The sequence below is a fragment of the Hipposideros armiger genome, unplaced genomic scaffold, assembly GCF_001890085.2.
Source record: "Hipposideros armiger isolate ML-2016 unplaced genomic scaffold, ASM189008v1 scaffold_187, whole genome shotgun sequence".
NCBI lineage: Eukaryota > Metazoa > Chordata > Mammalia > Chiroptera > Hipposideridae > Hipposideros > Hipposideros armiger.
Genome location: NW_017731537.1, coordinates 1,752,887 through 1,777,799, shown reverse-complemented (window position 1 = coordinate 1,777,799; position 24,913 = coordinate 1,752,887). Strand labels below are relative to the sequence as shown.

Here is a 24,913-nt window from a genome sequence, read left to right as displayed (position 1 = left end):
GAGTATTGATTTTGTATCCTGCTACCTTACTGAATTTGTCTATTAGTTCCAATAGTTTTTTGATGGAGTCTTTGGGGTCTTCTATATATAGTATCCTGTCATCTACATATAATGACAATTTACTTCCTCCTTGCCAATGTGGATGCCTTTTATTTCTTTTTCTTGTCTGATCACAGCACCTTAATTATATAAAATCTCACTTCTTTGAAACACTAGTAAGAGATAAACCGAAAGTACAGAAGTTCCTAATTGTCAAAATATTTGTTTTAGTTTATTTATTATAACAGACTACCATACACTCCATGGCCTATACACAACCTATAAAAGAAACTTATTCCTTACAGTTCTGGAGGCTGAGAAGTCCAAAATCAGAGCACCAGCAGATTTGTGCCTGGTGAGGGCCCTATTCCTGATTCAGAGATGGCTGTCTCGTTGCTACACCCTCACATGGCAGAATGGGAGAGGGAGCTCTCTGGGGCCTCTTTTATAAGGCCACTAATCCTATTCATGAGGGCTCTACCCTCATGACCTAATCACCTCGTAAGGGCCCTACCTTCACATACCATGGCTTTAGGTATCAACATGAATTTTAGGGGGACACAAAGATTTAGTCTATAACAATATTGATACAAAGTCTGCTTATTTTTTGTTTGTTCATTCATTCATTCACCATACAACTATTAGATGTTCTCTGGGCCTGGCATGGATTCAAATCCCTGCCTTTATGGAGTTTACTGTACAATGCAGAAAGCTATTAAGAAGCAGTATACTATACAGGTGAAAAGAACAAGGTGTCCTGGGTTCTTCCTGGCTCCACCACTTATTAGCTGTGTGACCTTGGCATAGCAGTTTACCTCGTTGTATTCTGCTCTCCTTAATTGTGAAACATGGATATAAAAATAACACCTTATAGGGTTATTGTGATGATTAAACCAGTTAATGTATATAAGGGGCTAAGAACAGCGCCTGGTACATAGCAAGTGCTATGTAAGTGTTTATTATTAATAACAAATACTTACATAAATTATTTCATTACAATGGTGACAAAACCACCACATCTTAGTATGTGTTTTTCATAATAAAAGGTTTTCATGTTTAAAGGGATAAATAAACCTGAATTATCCCCCAAACTTGGCTAAACTGAATGAATCATACCCTTAGAGTTTTTTTTTTAATAATTGAGAAGAAATTCACATGAACATTAAATTAAGCATTTTAAAGTGAACAATTCAGTAATATTAAGCAAAGCCACAACGGTATGAAACCACTACCTCTATATAGTTTGAAAACATTTCCATCACTCCAAAGTAAAATCCCTTACCCGTTAACCAGTTTCTCCCATTCCCTCCAGCCCCCAGGCCCTGGTAACCACAAATTTGCATTCTCTATCTATGGATTTATCTATTCTGACATTTCATATAAATACAATCATACAATAAGTGACTTTTTGTGTTCTGTGTGTATAGTACACTAATTTGTTTATCCATTCATCATCTCTTGATAAATATTTGGGCTATTTCCACATTTTGACTATTGTGAATAATGCTTCTATGAACACACATGTACATGTATCTGCTGTGCATTCTTTTGAGTATATACTTAGGAATGGAACTGCAGGGTCATATGGTAATTCCATGTTTAAGTTTTGTTAGGAACCACCAAAATGTTTTCCACAGCAAGTGAACCATTTTGCGTTCCAATTAGCAATGCACGAGGGTTCCAATTTCTCTGCTCCCTTGCAACACTTATTTTCCATTAAAAAACATTACAGCCACCCTAGTGAGTGTAAAGTGGTATCTCATGTGGTTTGAATTTGCATTTCCCTAATGACTAATGATATTAAGCATCTTTTCATGTGTTTGTCAGTCATCTGTATATCTTCAATGGAGAAATGTTTATTCAAGTCCTTTGACCATTTTTTAATTGGGTTGTGTCTTTTTGTTGAGTTGTAAGAGTCCTTTACATATTCCAGATACCATATAGCAGAATACACACACACACACACACACACACACACACACAGACACACACACACACCCTATATGTAGAACCAGAGTATATATCCTATCGGATATGTGATTTGCAAATATTTTCTTCCATTCTGTAGGCTGTCTTTTCAATTTGATAGTGTCCTTTGATATACAAACATTTAAATTTTGATGTCCAATTTATCTAATTTTTAAAAACTTTGTTGTTGCTGTGCATTTGGTGTCATATTTAGGAATCCATTGCCAAATCTAAGGTCATGATGATTTAGCTCTATATTTTTTCAGATTAGCTCTTATCTTTAGATCACTGATCTATTTTGAGTTAATTTTTATATATGGTGTGAGGTAAGGGTCCCAGCTCATTGTTTTGCATGAGGACATCCAATTGTCCCAGAACCACTGTTGAAGAGACTGTTCTCTCCCCATTTTGCACCCCTTTAAAATCAGATGTATGAGTACATTTCTGGTCTCAATTCTATTTCATTGGCCTATATGTCTATTTTAACCGTACCAAACTGTTTTGATTACTGTAACTTTGAGGTAAGTTTTGAAATTGGGATGTGTGAATCCTCCAACTTTGTTCTTCTTTTTCAAGATTATTTTTGGCTATTTGGGTGCCCATAATCCCCCACATTCCACAGGAATTTGAGAATCAGTTTTTCCATTTCTGCAAAAAAGACCATTGAAATTTTGAGAGAAACTGTACTGAACTCTAGATCACTTTGAGTAATACTGACATCTTAACAAAATCAAGTCCTGCAATCTGTGAACACAAAAATGTCTTTCCATTTATTTGGGTTATCATTAATTTCTTTTAGCAATGTTTTATAGTTTTCATTGAAAAGCCTTTCACCTCCTTGGTTAACTTTATGCCTAGATATTTAATTATTTTGGATGTTACTGTAAATAAAACTGTACTTTTTTTGAGATATGAAGTTCTATTATATTTTATAATGTTTAATTATAAAATTGATATTTTAATCAGAATAATTTTGAGTCTTGATTTACAGATACTCATGGTCCACATTTGTGGGATGTATGGGCTGGCTGCTGGGCAGCTCTGCTATGCTGAGATCTTATCCCCTTTCTTGCCCTGAGGTGGTTTGCTAGGTAAGGGCATTTTGAGTTCAACTCCCCTGCTGGAAGGAGTGGGAATGCAGCTTGAAACTGATGAAATTTGAGTCTGATGTGTACTCACCTGACCTGGAGATAAAGAGAGGGGTAGGAACTCAGCAATGGTAACTATTAAAAACACTAAACCATCCCAGGTGTTGAGAAAGGCAAACTTGTGCACTGTTGGGGAAGGAACAGTCAGAGGCTCGGCCTTGAGTTCCACCTCTGTGACCTCAGCACAAGATGTGTCATAAGTGATGGGCCTGCCTTTCCTCATCTGTATAATTAAGACATTGGATTAAATGACCTGTAAGGCGCTTCCCTGCTCAATGAGCCTATTAAGGCAAGCCATCAGTAGTTTTAGTTTTTCCTGTGGCATTTGAAGGGATAATTTTCTAAACATTGCTTGACACTCAATAAAGGTTTATTGAATAGAGACAGTGAATGAATGAGTAATTGAACAAACAATTAGCCAAGCCTAACTTCATTAATTCATTAAACACTTATGACAGGTTACCAGTGCCAGGTCATGTGGAAGAGATAAAAACGAGGAAACCCAACATATGCCCTCAAGGGGTTCTCCGTCTGAAATCATACATTGTTTTCTTCTTGCAGTTCTAAACACAGAACACATACTTCCCAGTGCTGATATTTTAGAAAGAATACTGAATTGGGGAATCAGGAGACCTGTAAAATCGTCACCGGCCTAGCATACCTCCATGCTTAATGGATAATCACTTGCTTTTTCCTTTCTTCTCTTTCCTCTCCTCAGTCTTTCTCTTACCTATCCACACATTCTGTTTTTGCAGAAATGCAGAATGATACAAGTTAATCAATAATTAAGTCAGGCAAACACCTAAAAATACCACTCCATGTCTCCTCAGGAACCATAAAAGTAATAAAATAAATTAAATCAGCATGCTTTACTACTTGTCCAGCATAAGTCATTCCTCTGGGAAAACGAAAAACTGGTTAATTGCTATTTTAAAGTTCCAGTAACTCGCTTTATTATATCTACTGTATAAAAAGAACAGTAAAGAATTAGGCAACATTGTCTAACTTGGGTGAGTTTAGGAGGTTCTAGAGTAAAGTGGTAGTAGTTCAAATAAGCCAAGGACAACACAGTACTCAGCTCAAGCAAGCATTTAATACAATATTTTAAAACTGAATCCTGGAATGGAATGTAAGAAACAGGTAAAAAAAGTTTCCTGTGATAAAAATCTCAACACGACTGACTGTCTCTGCAGAAGAAAATGGCCCTTCCTTCAGTAAGAGTGACAAAGGGCTATCCATTACTTACTGTAACACAGAAACCCTCAACACAGCCAGTCACCAAACCCTGGTCTTCTCATTCCATGACAGCTCCTGTAGCTTTCCTCTTTTAGTTTCCCCTCTCTCTAGCCTCCCATGAGGGGCAGGACACCGTAGTAATTAGGAGCATATACTCAAGTCCTAGTGTCAGGATTCAAATCCTGCCTCTACTATTTAACAGTTGAGTGACACTGGGCTCATTACCTGACTTCTCAGTGCCTCAGTTTCCCTAGTTGTGAAATGAGGGTAATCATAACATCTACCACATAGTGTTATGGGCATTAAGTTGATATATATTAAGTGTTTACAGCAGCCACTGCTACTATCCTCATTGTCATCATCATCATCATCATCACCGTTATCATTTCTGCTCCCAACCTCCTTGACCAGGGACACTCACGTGTGCCATACTGTTATTCTTTGCCCTCTTTTATCCAATTGTCTTCCAAATGAACTCTTGTAGTGTTAGCTTTCCTATGTCTATAATTACACAGTGAACAGTGGGGACAGGAACTTTGCTCTATATCTTTATGTCACCCAAAGTATGTGGCCTAGTAATGCAATATCAGTTACTTCATACCTCCCAACCCTCCATGTGCCACACTGAGCTACCTGTTCCTTTGACACATCAGATCCATTCATGATGGGATGTCTTTATACAAATAGGCTCTTTCTTGAAATGCTTTCTCTTTTCATTGTCCACTTTCATAACTTGGGAAATTACTATTTTTCCTCAGGATGCAGTTTTGAAAGTTTATGTCTCTAGGTTAGTATAGACCAGGGGTCGGCAAACTGTGGCTCGTGAGCCACATGCAGCTCTTTGGGTACGTTCTGTCTCAAAAGTTTGCCGATCCCTGGAAGAGCCAATCCTGTCCCTCACAACAATTTAAAAATTATTCGAGAGCCATAAATATATTTTTACATAATCATCATTATGTGAATAATATCCTTTCAAAATTTCATAAATGAAACTATGATAGTTTTATTTTCATTTTCAATTTTACTTCAGAGCCACATGCACGTACCCAAAGAGCCGCATGTGGCTCGCGAGCCGCAGTTTGCTGACCCCTGGCGGCTCTTCCTTCTCAAAAGTTTGCCGACCCCTGGTATGGACCAAACACTGCTATATGGACGGATATGGCTCCATGAAGTCATTTTCACTGGCTCGGAGTGAAAGTGTCAGCCTTTATTCTGAAATTAGGATCTGCCCTGTGTGTGTCTGTGCGTGTGTTTAAATGTCGTTTCATTTAACAAAACAATCAGAATAATTGTAGTTTTTCTTGTTTGTTTGTCTGTTTTAATGCTCTGATTTTGCAAATTCAAATGGCAACCTTATTATATTAGTCCTCAAGTTTTTCTTAACAGGTCTGAAAACTCCCAAGTGCCTTCCTGAGTGGCTCTCTCAGGTAAGGTCAGTGCTCAGCCTCCTCTCACTGCTTGCTAAGCCCTTGGGAAGTCTGCACCAGGTTCTCTGATCTACACATACATGTCAGTTTCCCTGTGAGACCCTGAGCTCCTTGAAGCAGAGGCTGTGTGTATCCCAGAGCCTGATGTACAGAAGGCAGATCATTATTTAGCATCTATATATTGCATTCTATTGGGTCATCGGGAAAGTCATGACGTATTTTTGCATTGAAAAACACAGAAAAATACATCATGACTTTCCCGATGACCCAAGAGTTTGTGTTTTCATATACATTTTTGCATTTGATTGGATCTTTACAACTTTATAGTAATTTTTGAGGAAACCAAGCTCAGAGATGTTCTGAACACACACAAAACCACAAAATTGGTACATGATCATGGCAGTGAACTGTGGAAACAGTAATCTGTCTCTTTAGTCTCTATGGTATCAATTAAATTAAATTACTAAATTTGATCAATTTAATTTAAACTAAGATGTACGTGGTTTACACACATTATGCTTTCACTGGGAATATAATAATAGTATTTACCTAACCAGGGAATAATTATTATTATTTTTACTGATGAGAAAAGTGAAGCATAGAGACAGGGTGAGTAGCTGCCCACGGTTAAATTCTGGCAGCTACATGGGGAATAGCAGATTATACTCAACCGTAGCCTGAGCCACAATATGCTTCCCAAAGTCTACTCAGAACATTCAGGTGATCTGAGATGCCACATTCGTAAGGCTTCTTTCAGACCTTCTGAATACCTGAAAGAAATCATACCAATGCTTGTTCTTGAATCTTTTACAGATTATCCATTCACCCAAAAAATTAATTATAAAACAAAATACACGTATATTGTTCAAAATTCAAATAGTACTATAAAACCATGAGGAAAAAATCATACTATTGTTCCCTAACTGCTGACTTTCCCACCTCACTCGTCCCCCAGAGGCAACTATTTTCAAGCCTTTCAACTGTATCTTCTAAATCTTCTGGTATTTACATCTATATTATAAAAGTAGCCTTATACTGACATTTCTGCATTTAATAGTTTTAGGTAATATCTCTGACTTACTAGTTTGAAAAAAAGAGGATTCAGCACTGTTCAACTACCATGCTACCTTTCTTCACTCCCCACATTCTCCAAATATGATTTTTCATAATTGGGGGATACATTATTAGTCAGTGTTTTCCACTATTAAGATTCTGTAAAAAAGTTGTGCCACTGCACACCTATTAGAATGGCAAAAATCCGAAACTCTGATGACACCAAATACAGGCAAGGATGTGGAGCAACAGGAACTCTCACTGATTGCTGGCAGGAATGCAAAATGATCCAGCCACTCTGGAAAACAGTTTGGCAGTTTCTTACAGAACTAAACATACACTTACCATGCGATATAGCAATCACACTCACTGATAATTTACCCAAAGGAGTTGGCATTTTATGCCCACACAAAAACCTGTACCTGGTTGTTTATAGCAGCTTCATTCATAATTGCCCAAACTTGGAAGCAACCAATATGTCCTTCAGTAGATGAATGGATAATAAACTGTGGTGCATCCAGACAATGAAATATTATTGAAGGCTAAAATAAAATGAGCTATAATAAAATGAACTAAAATAAAAAAGCCATAAAAAGACATGCAGGAGTCTTAAAGGCATATTACTAAGTGAAAGAAGTCAACCTAAAAGCTACATGCTACATGATTCCAACTACGTGACATTCTGAATAAGGCAAAGCTATGGAGATAGTAAACAGATCAATGGTTGCCAGGGATTAAAAGGGAGGGAGGGATGAATAGGAGGAACACAGAAGACTTAGGGTAGTGAAACTATTCTATATGATGCTATTGTATAATGGTGGATACATGTCATTCCTTTGTCAAACCCACAGAATGTACAACACCAAGAGTGACCCATAATGTAAACCATGGATTTTGGATGATGATGATATGTCAATGTACATTCATCGGTTGTAACAAATGTACTAGTCTGGTATGGGTGGTCATGGTTGGAGAAAATGCATGTGTGGGGAAACGCATATGGAAACTCTCTGTACTTTCTACTCAATTTTGCTGTGAATCTATATAGAACTTCACTAAAAAAAAATAAAGTCTAGTAAAAAAAAGTTGTGCACATCAAAGCCACATGATATACTATAATTACATTTCTTTTCCTAGACAACCTTTTGTTTTCCTTGGAGTTGATCACTACTTTGTTTTGCCATGAGTTTTCTAAATTCTTAATATCAATCCTTCCCAAACTCTCCATTAGCACTGTAAAATGACAACTGATTTTATTTTCCATGTTCAAACACATCAGATACATTCTTTTCCTGGAGACTTTCCTCCTGAAAGTGTCCATTTTTCTGCTAAAATCTGGACCAATTATTCTCTAGATGTGTTTGTTGCACAAGTGGCATCCTTTGAGTTCCTTTAACCATAATTCTGGAAATTCCCTTTGCTTTTCTCCTGGATGAAATTCTCTGTTTCTTGGGTCCCATATATGCATTGTCCCCATATACACCTTGATCTACACCTTTATTTTAATGGAGAATATCTTCCAGATCTTTTCTGAGAAAGGATGTAAATAAATTTTGAGACATTGCATTTCTGCAAATATCTTCATTCTGCACTCATTTAATTGACAGGCTGGAAGGGTATGGAATTCTAAGTTGAATCTATTTTTCCCTTAGACTTTTGAAGGTATAGTTTCAAGGTCTTCTACCATCTAATGTTGCTGTATGAAGTCAGACATCATTCTTATTCCTAATCCTTTGTATATAAGTTATATTTTTAAAAAAATTCTGGAAGCTTAAAAGACCCTCTCTTTTTTCCCCTTCTGTCCTGATTATACAATTTTGTTGTTGTTGTTGTTGTTGTTTTTGATGAGCTATGTCAGTCTGAAAATACCAGGCCTTCAATTTTGGGAAATCTTATATTTCAACTGTTCTGTTTCCTCTAGTCTCTCATCTTGGAATCCTGTCACTCTGATGGTGGACCTCTTGGACTAACTTTTAATGTTTTTAACATTTCCAACCTATTTTTAGTCTTTTGGGCTTCTTTTTTTATTTTATATTTTTGGGTCTGCATTGCCAGAGGAGGACATACAATGCAGAATGCCAAAATATGTCTATAGTTTCTGATTTCTGATGTCCAGCATTCACTCAAAACTTACCACGCACACCAGAAGACAAGACCAAGAGAAAATTGGGCAACAGAAACAGATCCACAGAAAAGCCAGATATTGGAATTATGAGCCATAGTGTTTAAAATAACTTTAATATATTTGAGAAATTGGTAAAATAGACAATTTCAGCTAAGAAATGGAAACTATAAAAAGAATCTAATAAAATTCTAGGATCGAAAAACATAATAACTGAAATCAAGAATGCTGAAGTATGTATTCATTTAGCAGCTTGGTAAATAGCCAAAGAAACACCTACATAGATCCTCTAAGAGAAGTGTAGAATGACTCTAGCAGCACTATTCAAAATAGCTTAAAGTGAATAAATATAGTATATTCTTAAAATAATATACCATACAGTAATGAAAATCAGCAAAAATATAGATGAATCGCACAATGTTTTGTGGAAAAAAAAATGTATATATGAAAGGATATATAATACTATATAGTTCCATTTATCTAAAGTTAAAAATAGGTGCAATGAATCTGTGGTGTTAGAAGTCAGGATAGAGTTGCCTCTCAGAAGAAGAGGGCCATGACTGGGAGGGACATAAGCAGGGCTTCTAGGATGCTCGTATTTCTAGTTCTTGATCTGGGTGGTGGTTCCAGAAATGTAATTACTTTGTGGTAATTACCTGAAGCTGAACACTTATGATTTGTGAATGTCTTTATATGTATATAAAAAGTTATAATATAATAAATATCAATAAAATATTTATTGAAGTAAATCGGGAACAAATTATTTTATAGATATGGTATCTTTTCTTAACTCCAAGAAAAACATATATTTATTCCCTACCTTATCTATTTCCTTCTTCCTATTTGCTTTGGATAGACATCTACCATGTACCTGATGTACCTGAGTTTTAGAAGCTCACTGGTTCAGTTTCTCCAGAGAATATATCTCCTGTTGCTTGGTTATATGGAGTTGGAGAGTGGCCCTGGAGTCGTATAGCAAGCTCTGCAGAATTTTACCCAATTTCCCTGTTTTTAGCCACACCTTTTTACCCTGCCTTTGGCAGTACCTATGACTGCCAATTCCTGAGCCCCTCTGAGGTTCTACGTTATGAATCTCATTGTAAGCCTCTCTGTAAACCTGAAAGTTTCAGCTTTCTCGGCTCTTCTAAATCAACTGTCACTCCTCAATCTTACAAGATTTATGAACATCTTTTGGCTATTGTTGTCTCCTCTTTATCCGGGTAGATTTATACTTTTTTTATTCCTATATTGTAATTTTAGTGGGGCTTGAGGAAGGACCAGAGATAAAAACATGTATTTAATCTGGCCATTTTTGATTTGCTTTTTTCCTCACATGTATTTAAAAATATTAATTACCTCCTATGATCTGATGTAGAATGCACATGTATTTCTATATCTTTTGAGGTTTCTTATTAGGAGGGTGTGGTTTTTTGTTTTTTTTTTAAATGAAATCTTTCACTTTCTTCTGTAGCCTTTAAATGCTACATAAAATGAGTGGCCATACTTTCTGGCTTGTGATATCACTGGGGAGCTGTTAATATGCTGTGTTTTCTTATCACATAAAGTTCATAGGCATAGGGTCCTGTTCCACAGAGCAAACCACCAAGGATTTCTCAGACACCCATCCAGATGGAGCACAAGTCTAAAGCTTACATACAAGCTTCTAAGAAATCACCTCTGCCATCTTATGTGCAGCTACTTCCTGGGCTTCTAGAAGAATTGATTCTATTAAAAATAATCCCAGATGAAAATCAAAAGGAAGTACCAGTATTCTCCCAATACTTTCAGTTGTTTAAGACTATCTTGGGGCATCCCAGTTTTGGGTACCCCCTCTTATAAGACAGCTGTACTTTTGCTTCAATAAAAATCTTTGCTCCTCTACCTCTCAAAAAAAAAGACTATGTTAGCAGGAGAATTTGTGTTGACTTATGAATACTAGATGGCTCAGTTACATGTAGAGTATGTTTATTAATCATATAAAGAATAATTAACGTATGCCTTTCCAATCTCCCTAGAAATAATAGGAATAACTCAACCATCTTTATACTTTAAAATGATCATTATAAAATTAATATATTAATATAACTTCTCCTCAGTGACTTCATGAAATGTACACAGAGTATTAAGACAGTATAGTGGACAACTGTAGTGCATTTTGGGGTCTGGCACCTTTTGAACACCCTTCCTAATGTAGTGACTTTGTTACACAATGAGTCCTCTCCCTCAAGTCAGGAATTAGACTTTTACTTTGCCAGCCTTCTTTCCAGCCTGTGACCTCGACTTTACAAATCACACGGCATTGTCAGTCTTTGTTCAGTAGGGAGAAACATGAAGAAGGAGAAAACCTCTTCCGGCAAGGGTGGCAGGGAAGAAGACATTTAATTTTCAGGAGCATTAGTAATAGAAATTCTGGGACCTAGAGCCCAGCATTACGATGTTACTTAGGAAATCTCTGCCCAGTGGCGGTAGCTATCAGCATTTTCCTTGGAGCAGTCTTGTGACAGGGTCTGGGTTTGTTCTTGGCTGTAGCTTCCAAGCTTGACTTTCTGGATTTCCTTCAGAGTCTATGAACTGGCTAATTTCCTTAAATAAATTATTTTTCTTTTTCAACTACTTAGAGAGGATTCTGTTGCTTACAACTAAAACACCTAATTCAGATGGTAAGTGCTACCATAAACAAAAAAGAAATGTAACCACAAAACTAAAAAATATATATCCTTGTGACATTCAACTACAGTAAAAATAAACATGGGATCAGAGTAAAGAATGACATATGCTAGAACATGGATGAACCATAGGGTTTATGCTAAATGAAGCCAATTATAGAGACAAATACTGTAGGATTCTACTTATATAAGGGATCTAAAACAGTCAAATTCATGGAATCAAAGAGTTGCCAAGGGTTGCGGGGAGGGGGAAATAGGGAGTTACTAATCAATGGGCATAAAGTCTCAGTAAAGATGAATAAGCTCTAGAGATCATTGTACGTATAGTCAACAGCTATATATTATATATTTAAAAGTTTATGAAGAGGACAGATCTCATGTTAAGTATTCTTTGCACAATAAAATAAAATAAAACATGAATTAAAAAAAATCATGACCATGTACTCATGCTCTCCAAAGGCATGTCTAATTTTCAAAACATAGTGGAGAATTTAAAAGTCTTGGTAGCAACGTGAACATACCATCTTTATCAGCAGTGTCTTGAGGCTTGGATTTTAAAGTGAAGATCTTCCTTAGTTTACAGTTAGCTGAGACAATAATTCCATCCAATGACTGGAAAACTGCTCCCTTGAATATTTCACTGGTAAATGCCACCAAATCAATGCACAGATTGCACCACTAAAATAAAGAAAAGGAAGAAGCATTATACTTTCTATTGTATAATCACAGAAATGAGCAAGCCAGCTGTATGTGGAAAGTCCAGAGAGTTGAGGCAATTATCTGGATCAATTTTCCCCTTTAGGCAAATCTGTCTCTGTTTTGGCTTCAAAATTTTCTTAAGAATTGCCTTGATTCTTCCAAAGAAATCATAATCTAAACTCCACATTAGTCATCTGACTACAGAGCTTCGATCATGAGTCAAGGCTTTGACAACTTGGGGGAAGAACTGTAGAGCATAGGCAGTATGCTAGTGGGAAGCTAACTGCAGGGGCATTAGACCACTTACATCTTGAAAATCAGGGATAAGTAGCCAATTGTTCCTTCAAGCGGACTAATTTGATCATAATTAGCCACTTATATTTGTTAAAAAAAAAGCATGGATGAAATTAGAAGCTGGGTTTAAATTGTGGCCAGTGCTGTTTAGTTATAACCAATTAACCTATTTTACAGAAATAGATTCTTCTAAAGAATTTGTAATTATGCCCGGTATTTGCCAATTTTTAAAGTACTCTTGCAGGGACTAATTTCTGCCCATTAAACAATTAGACCTCTCAATACTTCATCAAATGAATTCTCCGAATGGTCTGAGTTAAAGAAAAGGAGAAAATAATCATTTACTAAGAAATTAAGACATATTAAAGACTGCGGAAAAAAAGTAAGAAAAATCAATTATGAAATTAAAAGTAGTATTTAAAATTATTTGTGCTTTTTTAAAAATATCCGACTCTTCCATTATTTGTTTAGAAGCACAGTATGTATAAGGCCCATTTTATTAATCTATCATAGTAAAAAAGTAAAAGAGATTGCAGTAACTTTATTGATTAAGTATGTGAAGACGATTTTCTCTGTAGATACTTCAACAGTAAAATTACATTCCCAGGCCACAGGGATGCTCTGGTCTTTTTAGGGAAAAGGAGTCTGGTGTAATAAAAGGTAGGAAGTAGGACCGAGTGTGATGTGTTAATGAGACTCGCTTGGCTAGTAGGACGGTGAGCGCTGGGGAGGCGTGGGAAGCAATGTGGGGTTGGCCAGTGAGGCCAGGTTCCGGAGGAGCTGGAAGACCAGGAAGAGAACCTTGAACTCCAGAGGGTGAAGTGTCACTGTGGTTCCTGAAGGAGAATGTGACAAAAGTAGAGTATTAGGAAGTTTGGACTAACCCTGATGCAGGAATGTTTTGGGGTGATAGAGGGGGTCTGTGGGGGAAGGCTGAAGTACAGGGAGGCAGACTGAGGCATAGACAGACTAGTGAGTCTCTGTCAATCACTTAAGCAGAAAGCAAGGAGGGTCTGGTTAGAAGGCCAGCACAGGAAGTGGAATGTATCGGACAAATCCAGTAGGCAAGCGGTAAGGTGAAACTTCATGGCGTGGTAAAATCCAGGTTCTAGGGGTGGAGGTGTTGGGGTTTCCAGCTATCCAATAATAATTATTAACATTATTATCATGTTAGCAATATTATTATTGTTATAAATGTGGTTCCTATTCCTAAAAGACTTAATTATCATTATGCCCCAATTCTAATCATTCAGCTGATCTGTCCTAGTAATTGCACTCATCTGTCCTTTCACACAGATGCTAAGCACTTATCAGGTGTTAGACACTAGGCTTGTCTCCAGGAATATAGCAACGAATAAGACAGTCCTTCTAGTCTGGGAGGCAGACATTTGGCATTTATTACATACAGCTAGTACAGACAGGGCTCAAGATGGGAGGGTGGGGAGGTTCGGGAAAGGCTTCTTTTAAAACACATTTTAAAAATTATATCATGGCTATCATCAACAAGACAAGGAATAACAAGTGTTAGTGAGGTTGTGGAGAAAAAGGAACCCTCACACACTGCTGGTGGGAATGTGAATTGGTACAGCCAATATGGAAAACAGTATGGAGGTTCCTCAAAAAATTTAGAATAGAACTACCTTATGACCCAGCAATCCCTCTCCTGGGTATCTACCCCTCAAAATCTGAAAACACGGATTTGTAAAGATATATGTACTCCGATGTTCAATGCAGCATTATTCACAGTGGTCAAGACATGGAAACAACCAAAATGTCCTTCGATAGATGATTGGGTAAGGAAGATGTGTTGTATATACACAATGGAATACTACTCCAGCATAAAAGATGAAATACTGCCATTTGTGACAACATGGATGGATCTTGAGACTATTCTGCTAAGTGAAATAAGTCAGACAGAAAAAGTTGAGAACCATATGACTTTATTCACATGTGTAATATAAAACTGAAAGGAACAAAGGAACAAGACAAACAAAGCAACAAAAACTCGTAGACACAGACAACAGTTTGGTGGTTACCAGATGGTAAGGGGGAAGGGGCGTGGTAGAAGACGGTAAAGGAGGTCAACTGTATGATGATGGAAGGAGAACTGACTCTGGATGGTGAGCATACAATGTGATACACAGATGATGTGTTACAGAATTGTACACTTAAAACCTATATAATTTTACTAACCATTGTCACCCCAATAAATTTAATTGAAAAATTATATCATATTATATGCATATAAAGCTAAATAGTGTCAAAAATTTTATGTGAAATGAAGTCCTTGTCATCTCTCCATTCCTCTAAACATACTGTCAACTCTTAGCTGTTTCTTCTCTCTGTATTTTTAAACAATACCTCTTGATTCATCAATTTTGGATATTATCTACTGACTTCCTATTATGGTAGATAAGACTTAGCTCACTTACACATACTACTTCGCCCCCTTCATCCTCCCTAATTATCCTTCATTCTTTCTTTTTTTCTCAAAATTCCTATTCTGTGTTCTCCTTATTGTGAATATGTAAATATTATACACAATTGAGCCAACTGATGCTCTATGATTACCTTTCCTTCCTTATATAACTTCTTTATATTTCTAGAGCTAATAATTGCTGTTTTAATAATCTGCTTTATTTCCTTTGAATCTGTTTTCCACTATCTAGGAAAGGCTTGTAGGCGACATCTGAGTTTGGTTGTGAACAGTGAATGAGAGTTTCCAGGCCCAGGGAGGCATGTGAACATGCTGTGCATGTTTTCCCAGGGCCCTGCCCCTTTATTCCCTGCTTAGATGAACTCTCCAGCTGGCTGTGCCTGAACACCCCATCAGACCCCATCAGCTCTGCTTCGAAAATGGTGTCCACCTCCTTCAAAACCTCTGCGTCCCAGGAAACCAGCCCCTTACCTACTACACACTTTTCTTATCCATCACAGTGTGCTTTTTTTCCCCCTCTGCCGGGACTCATGCTTCATGGCAAATACTCATCAAATAAAGGTATGCGTGTGTGTGTGTGTGTGTGTGTGTGTGTGTTAATATATGAAGACATGCATGTACATACATACTTACAGACACACTTTCAATCTTTCATTTCATAATCACTCAACAAACCCCATAAATGTGTGGGAACTGATAACATTTAGTGAATCCATTTCTTAGAAGTACACAACAGAGTAGTTCCTGAAAATAATGGAAAAAAACTTTCACAAATCTCCCTTGGCTAGAGGAAATAGAAATTATTTTTTGTTTTAGCTGATATTCATAAAGGTTCTAATTTTCATAAGTTTCAACAAATAAGTCATTATTCATATGCATATAAATGCTGTGAAATATTTTCTGAAGTTTTGGAAAGAGTATAAACTTTCTACTATCAACAGGTGGATTATATGAATTACAGTTGATCTTTATATTATTTTCACTATTCTTGGTGATATCATCCATTCTTAAGATCCCTTTTTTGACACTTTTCTTGACCTCTAATCATTTTATTCCTATGTTTCTATGTGAACTGTAGTCCAGCAGGGAAGAGGTCTTGGTCTAAAATACCATATTTCCCCATGTATAAGATGCTCGCATGTATAAGACGCACCTTAATTTTGGGGCCTGAAATTTGAAAAAAAAATGTATTATATAAAGTTATTGAACTCAAGTTTTATTCATCATAAAATTCATACAACTCCTCGTCACTGTCAAAACTCCAAACCATTAGCTTGTCCTCATCTGTGTCTGATGACGAATCACTGTCTTCATATATTGCCTTGTCCTCAGCGGGAAATGCAAGTAAAAAAATCTACAACCACTGTATAAGACACACCCAGTTTTCAGACCCCAACTTTTTCGAAAAAGGGTGCGTCTTATACATGGGGAAATACGGTATAATCATGGGCCCGTAAGAAGTTTGCACAGAAAGACAGCAATCTAATAGAGAAAAGGCAGTTCTGTTTAGCTTGTTGCTTGGATTAGTAAGACAGGTTATGTTACTCAGCCCCAGCATGGAGTTTTGCAAGAAAAAAATTGACTGCCAAAGGGTAAAAGAATGATTCAAAGCATGAATTTCTAGTTTTTACTGACTCATATTTTGGCAATGTGGCTTTATTATACCAGTGACAGGATTGTATATTCTGTGAAAACACACACACACACACACAGACACACACACACACACACACACACACACACACACCCAAATGCATGCAATAACAAGCTTTTGGTGGTCCCAGTCCTGTTTTGATCTCCCACGCCATTACTATACGAAAGCTCTGAAGATACCTGGACTCATTTTGTCCGTGTAGAAAGAACCCGAGTCATAACAGTGCACAAATCTAGCCATTGTTGCCATTCTAAAAGGAAACAACAAACAAGAAATCGTGATTTCATAACCTAGCAATCCTAAACTACATCTCTTCCCAGGATTTTAGAACCTCGTTCAGTTTTTGTGCTCCTAAAATAATAACAAAGAACAAAGTTTTAAGATGTTTATTGTGCCTTTTAAAATAATTTTTCATGTCAGTTTTAATTTCTCAAAAGAAATTACAATGACCCTATTCACCTTTATCACATCATATTGTAGTTATTAAATGGTGTAAGCAGAGATTGAAATAGTAATTTTATATACACATAGTCAGGAGAAGCAATTACCAATTACTACTGTATTAAAAACAATTTCCCCAGGAAAAGCAAATCACGACAAGTCCTTATATGGAGAGAGGGGAGTTGAGGAGGGGAGGTCCGGGCTTCCAGAGTTGCAGCTCTCAGCTAAACCAAGGAATGGCAAGTTCCTTGTGGAAATATCGTCATTATACCTGCTCAGCAATTGATCCCGACCTCCCAATTTCCACCTGCTTCAAGCAAGCTATCTCTTCCTGAAATAGCAGCCCCATCTTTCTCTTGCTAACCCTTCACTCACCCTTTTTCTGTGCCCTGTGAAACCCTTACTACTGAAAAGTACTTATAACCTCTATATCTTTCTAAGGGTCCTACACACCTTACCTTAACTGAAACCTGGCTTTTCTGAGACACTGCTTTCACTTCGACTCTGGAGGTGAAGTTCACTATGGACTTCATATGTACTTCTACAGCCCCCTGTTTTGAGACCATGGGCTGAGTGGCACTGGGAGAAGGTATGCCCCTCTTTAAAGCCAGAGGCTTTGCATTGGCAGGCTCTTCTACCCTTTTAGCTTCATGAATCTTCCAGTCACCACCCGTCACTCCTTCTACCCCTTCAGACACACCCTCACCAGCCTATATACACATTGCTGGAAAACGCTGGGACCAGGATCATCTTACCTTCTAACATACTGTTCAACACTCTTAGCAGTCCCTTAACCTCCTTTCCTCCAAAAGGCTTCCTCTCCTCTTCACTCTAATGCACTCACATGGACACAATCCTGAGATTTAACTTCATTACCCTGAAACACTTACATTGTAAAATTTGGAATTAAAAATATTTTTCTATTATCTAATCAAAATATTCTGTTCTTTAATCTGTCTGGAAATTCCCTCCACTTAAACACGAACTGACAACTCTTTTAAAATATATTCCTCGTAGCGATGCAAGAGTTTGGGCTCAGAGCTCAGCTATCTGGGTCTGGATTCCAGGTCCACCACTGATTAGTTACATACTCTTCCCAGTTACTTAACTTCTCTGTGCCTTTCTTTCCTCATTTGTAAAATGATGATAATAACAGTACATCTTAAATAGGATTGTTAGGATTAATGTTTAAATATATATAAGCATGTTTAACAGTGCCTAGCACTATTCAACTATGATAAGTGTGCAATATAAGTTAATCATATAATCTTTTTGACTTTCATACCATGAAATGCACAGACTTTAATGGTAGAGTTTGATGAGTTTTGATGATTTCTGACACCTGCATACCATGCTCCAGTAAGATATAGGACATATCAATCGTCCCAGAGAGATGTTTTGTGCAGCATCCCAATCAATCTCAGTACTCACCCCTCTCAAGGGCAACCACTAATTTCTTTCACTGTAGATTAGTTTTGTCTGTTCTATTACTTTATATCAATGGAATCACAGTAAATAGTTTCTTTCACTCAACATACTATTTGAGGTTCATCACTGTTGTTGCATGTATTGGTATTGTATTCTTGTTTTGCTAAGCAGTCAGTACTCACTCTGTGAATATATCACAATTTGTTCATTTTTTTGTTTTTCGACTTTTGGATTATTTCAAGATTTTGGCTTTTATGAATAAAGCTGTTGTAAAATTCCCATACAAGTTTTCTTGTGTCCAATACTTTCATATCCTTGGATATACACCAAGAAGTGGAATTGTTGAATCAATGGGTAAATGTTTAGCTTTATCAGAAACTTCCAAAGGCATTTCCAAAGTGGTTATATCATTTTCCATTTCCATTAGAAATACATAACAATTGCTTTTTATCAGGCCAAAATGTAGTATTTCCTGTTTCTTTTATTTTACCCATTCCAGTGGGCAGGTAGTGGTAATTGTTTTTCCTTTGAACTTCCCAGACTGATGGTATAGAGCTCTTTTTCATATGCTTATTTGATCAATTATATAATCTTGGTGAAGTGCTTTTTCAATTGTTTTTGCCTTTTAAAAAAAGTTATCTTTTTTATTATACAGTCATAGGATATATTCTGGATACAAATCTTTTGTCAGATATATGTATTAAAATTATTTTCTACCAGTCTGTGGCTTGTTTATTCATTTTCTTAAAAATTCTTTTTGATGGGCAGTTTTAAATTTTGTTGAAGCCTATTCTGTCAGTATTTTTTTAATTAAGGTTAACGCTTTTGAGGTCCTAAGAAATCACTTAAAATATCTTTATATTTTTAGTGTTTACATTTAGATCTATGACTCATCTTAATTTTTGTGAATGGTGTGAAATAGAGGTTGAGGCTGGTGTGTCTTTCTTTGTTCTTTTTTTTTTTTTAATAGCTGAGCCATCCTGCCACCTGTTGGCAGCTCAGCGGCTGCTCAGCTCAGGCCGGGACTCGAACCGCTGTTGCTCAGAGCTCAAACTCTTGAGCGAGCTCTTAACCAACTGAGCCACTCGGCCGGCCCTTGGTGTGTCTTTTTTTGTTTTGTTTTGTTTTTGTATGAATACTCAGAAGTTCCAGTTTTTGGAAAAAACAAAAACCAAAAAAACAGGTGTTCCTATCCCTATGGAATTGCTTCTGTGCCTTGGTTGAAAATCCACTTGACTATACTTGTGTGGCTTTATTTCTGAACTTTTTATTGTTAGATATGCTAATAACACACTGTCTTGATTACTATAGATTTATAGTAAGTCTTGAAATCATGTGGTATAATTTTTACTTTTTGAAAATTGTTTTGGGACTTCCGGTCAAGATGGCAGAGTAGGTAAACGCTGTGCTTCCCTCCTCCCACAACCACATCAAAATAACAACTAAACTACAGAACCACCATCACTGAGAATGGCCTGAAGACTAGCTGAACAGAAATCCTATAAGCAAGGATACACAGAAGTCATGTTGAGACTGGTGGGAGGAGCAGAGACATTGAACGAGGAGATCCCACAGCTGTGTGTGGCGGTTAAAAATCAGAAGGGATTTTTAACTCCTCAGCTGTAGAGGTCACCCTTGAGGAGCAAGGGGTCCCAGCCACACACCAGGCTCCCACCCAGGGCTCCAGTGCCGGGAAGAGAGGTCCACACAACTTCTGGCTGTGAAACCTAGCAGAGATTATGGTTGAGTGAGACAGAGGGCAGCTGGAATCCATGCATTCCTCTTAAAGGACTCACACATGTACTTACTCCCTGAAGGACTCACTCACTCTGATCTCCAGTGCTGGGGCACCAGTTCAAAAGACACCAGGGACATAAATGGAGGAACTGAATTATCCAGCTTTAGGGTGAAGGCTGGAGGGGCAACTTTCTACCAGACAGAAGTGCTGGCAGACACCATTGTCCTTTGTTGAGCCCTCCTCCCATCCCAGGGTGCAGACAGAGGTGTCCACCATATTTGAGTCTCCATTGACCTGGCCAGCACTGTTTGACCTGCCCTAGTGATTGCCTGAGACTCTATCCCACCCAAATTGTGGGCCCACCTAAGCCACTTCCATACAAACTGTTTGTCTTGACTCATACTTCAGGCTTTATTAAAATTTCTTAAAGGTTTGCAAGTCCCAAGCATGCAGCATCTGGCCTTGGCATGCCCCATACCTCTTGCTAAGCTGCCTCAAGCCTGGCACTAGTAGCAGCCAGCCTCAGTTGGCAGCTTGGCCTCTTCCAGGGACCTCCAAGCCCAGCACAAGTGAAAATGATCTGCAGATCACTTTGTAGCTCATATAAAGTGCCCTTGGGCAGAGCATAGGCAGTGTTTGATCTCAGCCTGCAACAGAGGCCCTCCCAAGAGGCCCCAGAACCAACATACCTGGTGGCCAGCTTCAGACCACATCAGAGCACTACCCGACCACCTCTACAAAAGACACAACCAAAGGGCAGACTGGGCAGGCGCCAGAACCACACTAAAGCAAATCGTGCTCTGTAGGATCAGCCCCTGCACAGCAGCTCTTCCACCATAGTCACGTCCAGTCCTCACAACCAATCAGCCTTAGGTCAATCCCTTCCACTGACATGCAAACAGCAACCAAGGCTCAACGACAACAGGAGCACACACAACCCACACAAGGGACACACCTGGAGCACCCACTCAGGTGCACCATTGGGCGCCACAGGACACCTACTACATAAGGCCACTCTACTAAGACTGGGACACATAGCAGCTCAATCTAATACACAGAAACAAACACAGGGAGGCAACAAAAATGGGGACACAAGGAAAGACGTCTCAAATGAAAGAACAGAACAAAGCTCCAGAAAAAGAACTAAACAAAATGGAGACAAGTAATCTACCAGATGCAGAGTTCCAAACACTGGTTATAAGGGTGCTCAATGATCTCATGGAGAACTTCAACAAAGAAATAGGAAACATAAAAATGGTGATAGAAAACATGAAAAAGAACCATTCAGAAGTGAAAAATTCAATAACTGAAATAATGCATACATTAGAGAAAATCAACAGATTAGAGGAAGCAGAGGACTGAACCAGTGATTTAGCAGATAAGGTAGCAGAAAACACCCAATCAGAACAGCAAAAAGAAAAAAGAATCCAAAAAAGTGAGGATAGCTTAAGGGGCCTCTGGGACAACATCAAGCACAACAACATTCACATCATAGGGACATCAGAAGGAGAAGAGAAAGCAAGGGATTGAGAATCTATTTGAATAAATAATCATAGAAAACTTCTCTAACCTTGCAATGGAAATAGACATACAAGTCCAGGGATCACAGAGAGTCCCAAACAAGATGAATCCAAACAGCCCCACACCAAGACACATCATAATTAAAATCCCAAAGCTTAAAGATAAAGAAATACTCTTAAAGGCAGCAAGAGAAAAGCACTTATTTATCTACAAGGGAGCTCCCATAAGACTGCCAGCTGTTTCCTCCACAGAAACTTTGAAGACCAGAGGGATAGGCACGAAATATTCAAAGTGATTAATAGCATGAACCTACAACCAAGATTATTCTACCCAGCTATCATTTAGAATCGAAGGACAGATAGAGCTTCCCAGACAAGAAAAAGCTAAAGGAGCTCATCAGCACCAAACCAATGTTACAAAGAAATATTAAAGAGACTCTTTAAGAAAAAAAAGATAAAAATACGAATAACAAAATGGCAATAACTACACATTTGTCAACATACTTTAAAGGTAATGTACATTAAATGCTTGAATAAAAAAAATAGGGTGGCTGAATGGATAAGAAAACAAACTCTTACATATGCTGCCTACAAGAGGCTCAATTCAGATTGAAAGACACACAAAACTAAAAGTAAAAGAATGGAAAAAGTTATTTCATGAACATGGAAATGAAAAAACAAACAAACAAACAAACAAACAAACAAACAAACAAACAAAAGCTGGAGTAGAAATACTTATACCAGACAAAATAAGACTTTAAAACGAAGGCTAACTGGGTGGAGAAGCATGTGGTACAGAGCATCTCTGCGCAGCAGAAAAAGGAGACAATTGCCAAATCTGTTGCAGATCTAAAGCTGCTTGCAAAGAAGGGCCAAGCACAGCCAGTTATGTAAATGCAGCCATCCCGATTAAGACAGTTAGAAACAGTTGACTGGCTAAATGGAAACTACTCTATGTGATAAAATCTTTCTGTATTGTGGTCTACTGAAGTTACAGTTTACTTAAAAATGAAATGTTTGAGTTTCATATAGTGAGAAAATTAAAATATACAATCTATTGGCCAAAACCACCACCAACACCAACAACAAAGGCTATAACAAGAGACAAAGAAGGACCCAGTAATCCCATTTCCTGGTATTTATCACAAGAAACCCAGCTACTTCAAGGGGACATGTGCATCCATATGTTCACTGCAGCATTGTTTACAATGGCCAAGATGTGGAGGCAGCCTGGGTGTCCACTGAAGGATGAATGGATAAAGAGTAGGTGGTATATTGCTTGGCCATGAACGGGAATGGGTTCTTGCCATCTGCCAACAGCATGGATGGACTTGGAGAGTATTATGTTGAGTGGAGTATATCAGACAGAGAAGGACATATGCAATGTGATTCAGCTTATATGTGGAATCTAAAGAACAAAACAAACAAACAAACAAACAAACAAACATACAAAACAGAAACAAACTCATGGATACAGAGAACATTTTGATGATTGCCAGATGGGAGGGGAGTGGGGGGGGGGTGAAAAAGAGGAAGGAATTAAGAAGTACAAATTTGTTGTTACACAGTAGCCATGGGGATGTAGGGTATAGCATAAGGAATATAGTCGATAATATTGTAATAACTATGTATGGTGTCAGATGGGTACTAGATTTATTAGGGTGATAGATCAGAGGGGAGTTGGGGGGCAGGGAGAAAAAGGTGGATGGATTAAGAAGTACAAATTGGTCATTACAAAATAGTCATGGGGATGTAAAGAGAATATAGTAATAATATGGTAATAACTATGTATAGTTTCAGGTGGGTACTAGACTAGTCAGTGGGATCACTTCTTAAATTATATAATATAGGGGGCTGGCTGAGTGGTGCGTTGGTTAAGAGTTGGCTTGGGACGCCAGCTCTGAGCAGCAGGGCCCCAGTTCGGATCCCACATGAGGGCCAGTGACGCTGCACCCTCTACAGCTAAGATGGTGAACAACAGCTCGACCTGGAGCTGGGCTGCCATGAGTCTCTGGTGACCGCATAGGCTGCAGTGGGCTGCTGTAAGCTACCGTGAGTGACCGGCAGCTGGAATGAGCTGCCATGAGCTGCTGTGAACGGCTGTCCAATGGCCAGCAACTGATCTGCCTCAGCTAGGAAGAGCGCAATGATCACAATACCAACATGGGCCAGTGAAGTGACGTCCTCCACAACTAGACTGAAGAACAAAAGGACAGCAACGTGTCTGTTCCCCTTCCCAGATTCCCTAATGCTGTTCCCTCCTCCAATTCCCCAATAAAATCTTTAAAAAAATATATAATATAAATGTGTAACCACTACGCTGTACACATGAAATTAATATAATATTGAATGTTAAAATAAAGTGTAAAAAAATAATATTTTAAAAATGCTGCTGGAATCTTGGTAGGGTTTGCATTGCATTAGATGGCTTTTGTTAGTATGGACATTTTAAGAATATTAATTCTTCCAATCCATGAATACAAGATACCTTTTCATTTACTTGTGTCTTGTTTGATTTCTTTCATCATTGTCTTGTAGTTTTTAGAGTAGAGATCTTTCACCTCCTTGGTTAAGTGTATTCCTAAGTATTTAAAATTTTTTGATGCTGTTGTAAATGGAATTGATTTCTTTTTTTCAGATAATTCTTGTTACAGTATAGAAATGCTATTAATTTTTGCATGCAAATTTTGTGTCCTCCAACTTCACTGCATTTGTTGATTAGATCTAACAGGTTTTTTTTTTGTGTGTGGCATTTTTAGCATTTTCTACATGTAAAATCATGTTCATCTGTGAATAGATACAATCTTTCTTCTCCTTTTATTTCTTTTTCTTGCCTGATTACTCTAGTACGAACTTCCAGTACTATGTTGAATATGAATGGTGATAGTGGGCACCCTTGTCTTGTTCGTGTTCTTAGAGGAAAATCATTCAAGCTTTCTCTATTAAGTATGATAGTAGCTGTGGACTTTAGGAGAAGTTACTAGAGCTGTATTGGTTTCCTTTGCTGGTGTCATACTTACCTGAGTTTTCATGAGCCTTGATT

The 24,913-nt window shown here is 37.8% G+C and overlaps 1 protein-coding gene across 3 annotated transcripts in view; it reads right to left on the bottom strand.

Moving 5' to 3' along the window:
• Window positions 1–24,913, bottom strand: part of CFAP20DC (CFAP20 domain containing) — a 246,910-nt gene that overhangs the window by 128,117 nt on the left and 93,880 nt on the right. For all 3 annotated transcript variants that reach the window (XM_019652812.1, XM_019652814.1, XM_019652813.1), the window contains exon 6: window positions 12,181–12,337. In XM_019652812.1, coding sequence (XP_019508357.1) covers window positions 12,181–12,337 — 157 coding nt within the window. The remainder of the gene's footprint in view (window positions 1–12,180; window positions 12,338–24,913) is intronic.